Source organism: Oryzias latipes (assembly GCF_053564925.1).
Source record: "Oryzias latipes strain Hd-rR chromosome 1 unlocalized genomic scaffold, Olatipes_Hd-rR_3.1 chr1_Y".
In the NCBI taxonomy this organism is placed as follows: Eukaryota; Metazoa; Chordata; class Actinopteri; order Beloniformes; family Adrianichthyidae; genus Oryzias; species Oryzias latipes.
In genome coordinates, this window is record NW_027616335.1 from 9,434,140 (window position 1) to 9,445,592 (window position 11,453).

Below are 11,453 nucleotides of genomic sequence, written 5' to 3' on the forward strand. Positions count from 1 at the left end.
CCTGCCGTTCTCTAAGAATCACATAATAAACTATAACAGTGTAAAATTGAAGCCCATGTTTCTGACGGCGTCGACATCCAGCGCACTTTAATACGTCCCTTCCGTAGTTATGAAACTTTACAGCACATGTTTTGTAACCGAGACAGTTTGACCAATCAGGACTCAGCGTGCTGTTCACGTGATGCAGATTTTTTTATGTAACAATCAGAGTATCTGTGAGAAAAACAGTTCTGTAATTTGTCAAAGACCGCGGCAGCTATCGCCATGTATAAACACACAGCTAGACGAAAAGCTCCGCATTTATAGCATTCCCAGACTCGTTCATGCTAAAATGTCGCTACAACCACAAGTGGCGGAGGCACCGGAGGAAAGACTGAGCTTCTTTATCGGTGCGGACCCGGTCTCAGGGGGAGAGGAGGAGGACCATTCCCATCATTGTGAGCTCATTTTGGAGAAAGGAAACGCATTGGCTTCGAAAGACTGTCTAAAGGAAGCCATTGACTGGTTCTCCGCGGCCGTGCGCTATGGCCCCGTGCGACCCGAGCAGCTCAGCACCTTCGTGGACTGTATTCTCCGCAATTTCAAGACGAAAACGGCCGGACGAGAAGGACCCACAGGCCTGGGTGAGGAAGAAGGGGAGGACTCGGTGTTGCTGGAGTGTCCCAACTGTCGGGGCTTTTTGGGCGAACCCGTGACCGTAGCCTGCGGACACTCGTACTGTAGAAGATGTTTGCACCGGCGGTTGCTTTCGAAATGCAAACTGTGCTGTGAACCTGTCAGCGGCGAGGAGAAACTGAATGTAACTCTGTGCGGACTTGTAGAAAAATGTTTCCCAGAGGAGCTGAAGAAGTTGAAAACATTAAGTGAAGTGGACGCCATGTGTAAAAGGAAACGCTACAGAGAAGCTGTTTCACACGCGACTGCTGTTCTCCGGTCAGGTGAGTCTCATAACACACACGTCTCTAACTAAGGTCGGTCACAAGAAGGCTCTTTATTCATCGGTATCTATGACTTTCTGGTGGAGTTCAGAGGTTCGCGGGGCTCTGTCGGTTTTTTTATTTTTATTTTCACTAAGCTCAGATTGGATACTTTTGGTGACATTTGTTGACCCACATTTTCACTACAAACGCTGAAGTGGTTCGCGGCTCTCGGGATCTCGGGAGATGGCAGGGCCTCGCTTATGAAAGTGGGGAGACTGCGCATGCGCGTTTGAGGAAAGTTGTGTAAGGCAGGTCGTGACACTTTGGGCAGGTTTTGCAACTTAAAAAAGGGGGGGGGGGGGATTTTGTAATTGTGTGAGCTGTTACGAACCATGCTTTCATAAATATTTTTTTACGGCTGCAAACGTATATTCATGGGGCGAGAAATAGTTTTTTTTCGGCCAGTACTTACACCTACTACTAGCAAAGCAGCAAAGCGGGGGTTTTCAATAACAATATCCTCATAGGGAGAAATGATTTTTTTTTTAACTCAAATCTATGACAAAAATCTTCACCGGCTAAAATCAAACAAGTAAAAAAATAAAATCTAAGATAAATAATATATTTTTTGAAGTCCTACATAATTCAATAGTTAAAAAAATGTTTACTAGCCACTTCAAGTTAACCAGTTTATTAGAATAGAATTGAATGCAAATTTATTGATCCCATTGAGAGGAAATGATTGTAAGAATATTTAATATTATTCAACAGTTGCATAGTAGTTTAGAATAACAATTGGGCCTTCAAAAGATATAGTATCACTTTCAACCTACTGTTGTAATAAACATACTATACAATTGTATGTTAACAAAGCTTAGATTACCTATTTAAAAACACTTTAAAACATTCTTTATTAATTTTTTTAAACAAAATATTTCAAACTATGTAAACAAATTAAGACCGTTCCAGGTTTTTTCCCCCTGATCAATAAGCAAATATTAATTTTTAAAATATGATTTGGAGTAAATGCCGATGTGCACTACTTAAAAAAAGTGATTATTTAACCAAATAATAATTTTTTTTTATTACAATTGTTGTTGCTATTATTATGCTGTATTAGGTATGCAAAGTGACATTGTGTTGAAAAAGTACAATGAATTAAAAAAAGTAGGTGGACTACACCAAGACAAAACATGATGACATGAAGGTGCAGCGTAGTGATAACCCTTGTAATGATCATAAAGGCACCTGGTCATGTTTAAAAAAATGTTCTGTTGACATTTATTGGAGCAAAAAAATTCATTTGAAAGTGTACTATTTAGTTATTTCTCTACCCGATATGGAAATCTTCATTCTCTCAAAGTTCCATTTGTTCAGATTGTGTATTTCAAACACAGCTTTAATAAGTAGCATCCAGCAAAATGAAAATTATTCTTCTAATATCAATTTCTGCTTAAAAAATATATGCTTTGATTAGAAGGCTTACTTCCATTAAAAAAAAAAAAAAAAAAACCACATGATTTATTTGGAAACAGAAAGTCAACTTAAGTCTTTTTATGTAATTCCTTCTAAATCAATTTTTTCCTGACATTATCGACACTTTTGCAAAATTTAAGGAGATATGATTATGTAATGTATGACCTTAAGGAAAACTTTCGGTTTCAGGAAACGGGAACTTACTTGCGCAACCAGACTCGTACTTTTTTCTGGTCCATGACACACATTCATGTTTGTTTTGAAGTTTATGGTATCTTATTGGTAAATGATTTATCTCTTCTCTGCCATGGATGGAAACTAAAACATTATACGATATCAACAAACATGGCATGAATATTAATTTCTCTCTTACAGATCCACACATGATGGCGGCTCGTCTGTCTAGAGCGGAAGCATACATGGCTCTCAAGCAGTACCGACTGGCTTTAGAGGACGCCGAATTCTGTTCCAGATCCACTTGTTCTGCTGAAGTATGTCACAAACAGCAGTTTTTTAAAATTCCATCCAATATCCTTTTGAGCGAGGTTAAAAAATAAATGTTTTGGGTTAAATAAGGTTAGAAAACCAAAATGATCTATTCTTCCATTGATTGTGAGGATCATAAAAGTTCTTCTAAAAGTACCAAAATACGATTTCTTTAAAAAACAGGGATATTGAATTTACCTCCTCTTCTATATTTAGGGTTGTTTCCATTGGAGTAACAAGAGTATCATGCTAATCAAGGGTTTTGTTTACTAAAGCGGAAAATGTAAAGATTAAGGTCAAATCCAATCGTATTTTTAGATCACAAACCAGAGAGCATGTTCACATTTATTGTTTTTAAATTGTCGTTTATTTCCACTTTTTTTTTTATATGCTGCATCCCAAAGTGAGAGTTGCAAAGGAATACCTACACACCATAAGGAAGCTGTTGTCTGTTCTCCATGTGACTGAGCTTCAGGGTTAATGTGAGGTGTAAGCGTAATTCTTAGGAGACTAACAACATTTCTGTTCTTGCAGGCCTTGTTTAGGAAGGCGATGGTGCTGCATGAAATGGGGCAGGTGGACAAATCCCTGCAGGTCTTCCTCCACTGCCTGTCTGTCAATGAAGACTTCCCAGGAGCTAAAAGACAAGTGGAAAAGGTTTGTTCGTAAAAAAAAGCTGCTAATTTGGAAAAAAGATGCTTTAACCCTGTTATCGTGGATGTGATGCACATGGTTGTGTTAATCAAAGGTTCATGTTTGTGGGACGAGTGAGTGGAGCTGAGGAGGGTGACAATTATCTGACAGAATGAACAAAACAAAAGGACAGTCATGTGTGAAGGTTTTATAGCTTGCATTTGTTCGTCTGCCACGGATGAGCAGATTTTGGCCCATTCAAGGGATTTATTTGCTGTTGTTAGATGGAACAATCATCCTTTCATCAGGTGTTTCTCACCTATTGATCTGAAGGTTTTGAGGTTTGATCGGTCAATAAGAAAGCAAGCTTATTTTCCTCAAGTGAGATTCGATTTTAACCCACAAAAACTCATGGTGATATCAGCGTAACTAAAAAAAATGTCAGAAATGGATTCTGTGGTCCACTTGTTTGTGGTAAAATATACATAATTTTATTTTGAAGAAATAATGGGTCTGGGTTCTTATGGGTTAAAACTTTGAGAAATAGTTTTTCCGTTCCTGTTGACTAACATCAGAGAACCCAACATTTTGTGCGTGTCAGAACATTTGACTGAACCTGTGAACAGAGCAAGATCCAGCGGGTCTCCTCTGTGATCGTTTGTCATGGACTTACATAAGTTAGTGGGTCAAGTCTTGTGACTGCGCGTAATGACATTAGTGCCACTTAATAGACAGAACACAGACACTATTGTAGTTATGTAAGTGACACACTTTCTCCTCATGCATTTTTTAGAGGAACATGATTATTCTTCTGGCAGAGGCATAACGTGTGATGAATTTGTCTGCGTCTGTTTGGTCGGACTGTCTGTACAGATTCAGACAAAAACCTCATTCATACGTTTCTGTTTTGATCCGGGTTTAAAGTGGAGATGGGGCTCCGATAGTCACTAGAGGACGTCTCAGTACACTCTGGACAGGTTGTTTATGGGGGTCAGATAACAGTCAGCCCCATGGTTTTTTGGAGGGGTGTGGCAATCACCTGGCTGGGATTAAAGGAGAGATAAGATATAGACAACATTAACTTGCTTTAAAGTAAAAGTAACAATGTGTTTCTTTACCCTTTGTAAACAATAAATAGAATTTATTGATGTGATTCCCAATCATCACACAAGTGCCGATCCTTTTACCCCAATTATTATACCTTGTTTGGTTGACTTGTACTCCGGAGTAATTTATAATCCGAAAAAGACGATACAAAACAACATTCTGACGAGAAATGGCCACTTTTGCTAAGGGATCTTGACAGATTGTCTGAGTAATTCTTTTCGAGAACCACATTTTGAGTCAGCTGATATAAGACTAAAATGACTACATAGGAATTACAAATGATATAATAATGACTCTGCAGTTCTCTGAAGTCTTCTGCAACCTCTTGTTGCCCAAAAAAAATCGATCATTTATGAAACAAGCCCCAGATAGATAACTGGAGAGCCTTTTTTGTTACGCATGTAATCTGCTCATAAGGCAAATGTCGTATCAGTGGCGTTCCAGCAGTTAGGAAACACCAACTCAAACAGCTTCTTTGGTGTCACATTATTCATAGCAAAGAACAACACGGTTGCTCTTTGTGGCTGCATGGACCAGACGTGGAAAAATTCTGAGCTGTCTCCATATGCTGGGGGGAAAAAAAGCAATAATGGCATTTGTCTTATACATAACCTTATTCACACCTTCATGAGATTCTTTTCATCAGAACCTTTTGACATGGCTTGTTAAAAAAATATTGCCTTTGTTCAGCTGACATACAGATTCCTCTCAGCTCTTTTTGGTCAGGCTTTTCCACAGGCCAAGTAGTTCCAGCTGGTGTCAGGTGATCGCTTCCAGAGGTTTTTAAATCACGTTAAGATTCCACTGCATGTTTTTGGTTTAAACATTCCAGTTATTAAAACTGATCTGTATGACTTTTTTTTAATAAAAGGTACTTAACCCTGACTAGATGTTGCTTTGTCTCTGACGGTTTTGATGAAGCTAACGAGTTCTCTTGTTCAGCCTGATAACATACTTGTTTGTTTTTTTTTGCAGATCTTGTGTGACCTTCTTTCCCCCGCGGATGAGAATATTAAAGTCGGCCTGAAGGAAACCACTCAGAACACGTTGCCTCATTTACGCAGCAAAGCCCTTATGGCAGAAGCACAACCACAGTGTCCGGTTCAGAGAGCACACCAACAGCAGAACCGAGCTGTTTCCGCACACCAAGTGAACAGCCAGGAGGTACCTTTGAATAAATACTGCTATATGCGTGTTTAATGAATGACTTGATTCAGTGCCACTTAGGGAACCATCGTCTGTCATCTGTCATTATCCAGAAACGCTGGGAAAGTCTGGAGCGGCCCGGTCTGAGCCGAACTCAATCGCTGCGAACGCACGGCTGCAACAGTGGCGATGAGGGACTGAAGAGAGTCAGCTCTGCTCCTCAGCTGGGCGACCAGGACAAGGGAAGTCTGCTGAAGAGGAAGCTGTCTGTGTCCGACCTGGAATCCTGCTTTGTGGACAGTGGAAGTAGCAAATACAAGAAGCAAGGTGTGTTGTTAAGACTCACTGAGATTATTTTGGCTGCCTTTAATAAAAGACATACTATAACACTTTACTGCAATAATAGTTTAACAGCTTTTTTTTCCCCCCTCTTCCTAATTTAGGTGTCACCAAAGGCTCCAAACAACACATTTCCAAAGCAAAAACCTGCAAAAGTGTTCCTGAGGGTATGCTGGACTCTAGTGACCTTGAGTGTTCTCTTTGCATGAGGTAAGAGAATACTAGGATGAGGATTGTTTGTTTTTACCAATGCCTTCTACATTATTTGTTGTAAAGTGAAAACAAGTCAAGAAAGGCCTGTTTGTAACTCAGATCCGTTGTGTTTGTACAGATTGTTTTATGAGCCTGTGACAACTCCATGCGGTCACACCTTTTGTAAGAACTGCTTAGAGCGCTGCTTGGACCACACACCGCACTGTCCGCTCTGTAAAGAGAGCCTGAAAGAGGTGAGGCAGCAGTCCTAGAACAGCCTCAACGTCAGAACACTTCAGGCCTAACTCTCTGCTGTTACTCATCCTGCTGTCTCCAGTACTTGGCGTGTCGGAAGTACATGGTAACCACAGTCCTGGAGGTGCTAATCAAACAACACCTGAGCCACGATTATGCAGAGAGGACGAAAACTCATCTAGAAGAAACCAGAGAGCATTCTGAGTAAGAAGTCTTCTCTAATACTTGGTTTTATATGGTTATCTCCTGGTGGCCTATGACAAATTGACCTTTGTGCTTGTCTCTTTGCAGCCTGACGAAGAATGTGCCTATCTTTGTGTGTACCATGGCTTACCCCACCGTGCCTTGTCCTCTGCATGTCTTCGAGCCTCGTTATCGCCTCATGATTCGCCGCTGCATGGACACCGGCACACGGCAGTTTGGAATGTGCATCAGTGACTCCCAAAAGGGGTAAGCGCGATAAAAAAGCAGTTCTTCAAAAAGACTTAAAGGGAGATCTGTTCCTAATGATCCAGAGCATTGAAGCGTTCCTTCAAACTTCTGTTCCCTTCCCTGCAGGTTTGCTGACCATGGCTGCATGCTGATCATCAGGAGTGTCCATTTCCTCCCCGATGGGCGTTCTGTGGTTGACACAATCGGAGGAAAACGCTTCCAGGTTTTGTCTCGAGGAATGAAGGATGGTTACAGCACAGCAGACATTGAATACTTGCAGGATAGCAGGGTAAGAGCCAGCGTGAGAATATGGTCGCGTACTTTTCTAAGTACATTTGTCTTTTCAAATACTTCAAGAAAATGACTTGTGATCTTGTGCAGTTAGAAAGAAAAACAAGTCGGTTAAGAGACAACCAAACTTTTTTGTCAGGTGGAGGACACGGATGAACTGGAAAAGCTGCAGGAACTGCATGATGCAGTGTATGAACAGGCCCAGGTCTGGTTCCAGAACCTCAAGATCCGCTTCCACAACCAGATCCTGCAGCACTTTGGACCAATGCCAGAACGAGAAGCAGACATCCAGGTACGCACTCATGTTTACAGCTACCTGTAGACGTTTGATCCACAAATGAAGACGTTTGTTTTCAATAAATAGCAACCTTTTTCTTCTACATTTCATTCCATGATAAATCAATACTCTTTATGATGGCACTAGTCTGTGGAGTAGCTCACATAATGCTTATAAACAACTTTTTGAAGATGAAAGAAAATGTGCTAGTTGGTTTTTGACTGAAGTCAAGCTGAAGCCCACAGTCAAGAAGTCAATTTCTAGCTTTGTGATTATCGCTTTTCCACAACTATAATTCTTATCAGAAAGAGAAGCTGCAGAAAGCTGTAATCCTCCTCTGGATCTTTAAAGCTGGTAGTTGTGGAAATGCTAACAGAAGCCCTGATTGCTAGTTGTGAAATGAGCGCTCTCATGGCACATTGACCGTCGGGAACACCCACACTGACGTGGAATCGCCAGCTTCGGAGGTCTTCATATCTGATTGCCATGGTTTGGAGCTCAGCTGTGACTGCAGTGCGGTCTGTGGCGCTCACGGGGATTACATCCCCGCCTCAAGGACAGCCAATACAGACTGTTTTTACAGTGTAGGCTAAAGAGCTTAATGGGTACTTTACGTCTAATCCCGCTGGCTCAGTTGCGTCACAACGCTGCCATGCAAAGAATCTCCACTTCTGCACAAGGCAGCCCCCTCAGAACAAAGTGGGATCTGAATCCTTTTGCTGCTGTTTTGCTTGTGAACTTTTTTGCTGACAAGAACTGTTTGATGAGTGGTGAAGACAAACATACCTCTAACACAGAGAACATCTTACTCAAATCCTTCCAAAGCATATTTTGGAACTGGCTCTCACTTTCATCTGCATAATTCTAAAATCAGTCATTGTGTAACCAATCAATTGATCTGATAACTCTTTTGAGCCTCGCAGGGCTGGCTGCCTGACCAAATCATCACGGATGAAATTGCAAATGTTTGAGTATGAAAAGCTCAGAATCAGAGCTGTGGAAACTCTGCGCTTTGCATCTAATTTTCATGCTACATAACTATATTTGTGTTTCTATATTTGTGTTGTGCTCGCCTGTTGTGCATAAGTGGAATTTGTTGCAGCGCTCGAGCATCAAAGGGAAGCAGAAGCACCTCATTAAAATGATGGAGGATAGTCATATACAATTAAAATAGTTATGCAAAAGCTATTGACAGCTGGGACACAAGTGTAGCCTAATCAGCCTAAAGTCCAGTAAAAGCCCACTGAACTTGAATACATGCGATAAAAAAGACAAGATTTCTTTGTTATTATATTTGTGAATGAAAGGAAATGAAAAGCCACACGGAGAAAAACATTTGAGACATTTAGAAGAAGATTTCCCATTTCCCAATAAAATACATGTTAGAATAACTAGGTTCATTTAAAAAAATTCTCCTGTGGGGCGTTTTGATGATTGGAGAGTAAAAAATGTCATTTTTTAATGTGTTTTTTTTCTCCAGGCAACCCCGAACGGTCCAGCATGCTGTTGGTGGCTTCTGGCTGTTCTGCCCATCGACCCTCGGTACCAGCTCTCTGTCCTCTCCATGACCAGCCTCAAGGACCGGCTGGTGAAAATCCAGCACATACTCACATACCTGCAGAGCATCCCCAACAACTAAAGCTTCCCTGCAGCAAACACGCTTTTGGACTTTCCCAAAATTAAGCTTCAACTTTTGCCTCCGTTACCAGCTAACAACAGTTAAAACACAGCAAGACCCGTCATTGTCTTGTGCATGAAAGTCACACAACCAAAATTGCAATATCCTTGAGTTGTGGATCAATAAAGAGGCCAAACTCAGGGATAGCCACAGTATCATTTTGTCTTTAGCAAGTCGAAGAAAGAAAGAAATCTGAGTTTTTTTTAAAAAGATTCTGCAACTTTTACAGAGAACTTCCATGACTGGTGTGCTTACCAAAAAGTGAACAGAAGAATGACTGACATCCGGATGGATGCTCTTGCAAAATATTTTTTAATATTTTAATATGGAGATGAGGTGTGTTGAAAAATGTTCCACCAGATTCATGTTTATGTAAAGGAGGGCAGAGTGGTAAAATCCTAAATGCTGAAAGTCCAAAAAGTGATAACAAGACAATACACTGTTTCCCAGCACTTTAAGAAGGCACTCAAACATGCTTCAGAGTTATCTGGTTTAAAGTGAAGATCTATCAAAAGGACTTAGGGGATGCACCTACAGTGTCAATCAACCATCAATGAAAGTATTATCTTTGAAAATCCACATTTTCTTGTTTTTCCTCACAAGCTTAACACGCACAACTTCCATTGCGGTTGGTGCCGAGTGGCAGTTATCCTTTTTTGTTTATAAGGTTATATATTTTTCATTTTTCTCCCCATTTTCCTTTTTTTATTATTAATCTTTTTATTTCAGGTGTATTATGTTAAAAGAAGCCCTGAAATGTATATTTTTTTCCAAGTTCTTCCTGTAATTTCTGTGGGACTCTCCCTGTTTCTTCTTTAGCCCAGTTTAAATCATCTTTTTTTTTGGTTTTGTTTTTTTAAATCCGTTGGAAACCAAAATCTTTTGTGATGGACACATTTTCAAATGACAATTTCAACGGTCCATTGATTCCGTGCTCCTATTCTGCCTCATTAAAACTAAATTCAACCTGCCGCTAAATAATTGTGAATTGGATGATTAAAATATGAATTTTGACACCATTTTTCTTTTAGAAATACGAAGGGGTTTTTGCAATATAATGACAAATCCAAACCAGAAAAGAACTTTTCATGGGTGAGCATTTGTTTTCATTTAAAGCTGCTTTCTCTGCTTGGAGGAGAAGAGGATGCCTGCAGTGCTTCAGTTGCGGGACTGCATTTGCCTTATACCATTTTTGCATCAATAGGATAATACTGGGCTTGGTTTCCATTCCTTCTTTTTTGCCACAGCATGAATGTTTTTTTTTCTGTCTTATTTAGTTTTAATTCTATTGTTCACAGTGTTTAAAATCTGAGCAAAACATGCAACCTAAGTTTGAAGCTTTTTAATGTAAACCATTTGTATGAAAGGTTTTGGGCAAATGATGCATTTTCTTTTTTTTTTGCTCTCATGTTTTAAGTTATCAAGTTTCAAAATAAATGCACTTTTTTCAGCATTAGCCTCATTTTTTTTAAATAAACATATCTTAAACAACATCCCCCATAATGCAATTAAAGTGAATGAATGCAATGATTACATGTCACAAAGTCTATATTTCACATTTTATACATCTTATTTCAAATTACATGGGAATTGCATGTCATGGGATGCCAAGAAATGTCCCACATAATAATTGAAATATATTGAGGTTCCTACAGTGACTAAAATATCAGAAATTTACAAGTCTCCCAATATGCTACTTATGTTACAGTATTTAAATTTTGCAGCTCTAACTTTGTTGTAATGTTTCACCGTGTTTGGTAACTTGATAAAACACTTAACAAATAGGAAATGAACACTTTTATTACCATTTTGGAGAAAAGCTTAGTTTTTACTTTTACTGCCTTTCTTAAACAAAGATCATATCTAAGTAAAGATGCTCCACTCTCTTCTGAACACAGGTTTAGTGATTTGTTGAGGTTTGTGATTGAGTTTATCAGGGATGAGTGACCACACTTGTTCCATAATGTGGGCAACATGGAAAAGATTCAACTTCAGTAATGACTATGACACGACAGTGAATTTTTTAATGAGTGGATTTAAAAAAAGACGGAAAATGCAATATTTAAAATAAAATGAAAAACTCAATGCTATTAAGATAAAAATGAAATCAGTTTATGACAATAGTTGTCATCTTTTTCAAGTAATGGGTTGCTTCATAAAAGATAAGCTGTTTTTTATTTTTTTTAACACGTTCAAAATTACAAACTAATGGGCTTACATG

The 11,453-nt window shown here is 39.4% G+C and overlaps 1 protein-coding gene across 1 annotated transcript; it reads left to right on the forward strand.

Annotated features, from left to right (window-relative positions):
- The first annotated feature begins 66 nt into the window (after nucleotides 1-66).
- lonrf1 (LON peptidase N-terminal domain and ring finger 1) lies at nucleotides 67-10,685 on the forward strand. The gene is made up of 12 exons (XM_004065861.4): nucleotides 67-938; nucleotides 2,772-2,887; nucleotides 3,417-3,539; nucleotides 5,598-5,786; nucleotides 5,882-6,095; nucleotides 6,212-6,317; nucleotides 6,439-6,553; nucleotides 6,637-6,758; nucleotides 6,846-7,004; nucleotides 7,113-7,275; nucleotides 7,417-7,569; nucleotides 9,035-10,685. Exons 1-12 carry the CDS (start codon nucleotides 182-184, stop codon nucleotides 9,191-9,193), a joined length of 2,376 nt encoding a protein of 791 aa, XP_004065909.2. The 5' UTR covers nucleotides 67-181; the 3' UTR covers nucleotides 9,194-10,685.
- The last annotated feature ends 768 nt before the right edge of the window (nucleotides 10,686-11,453 follow it).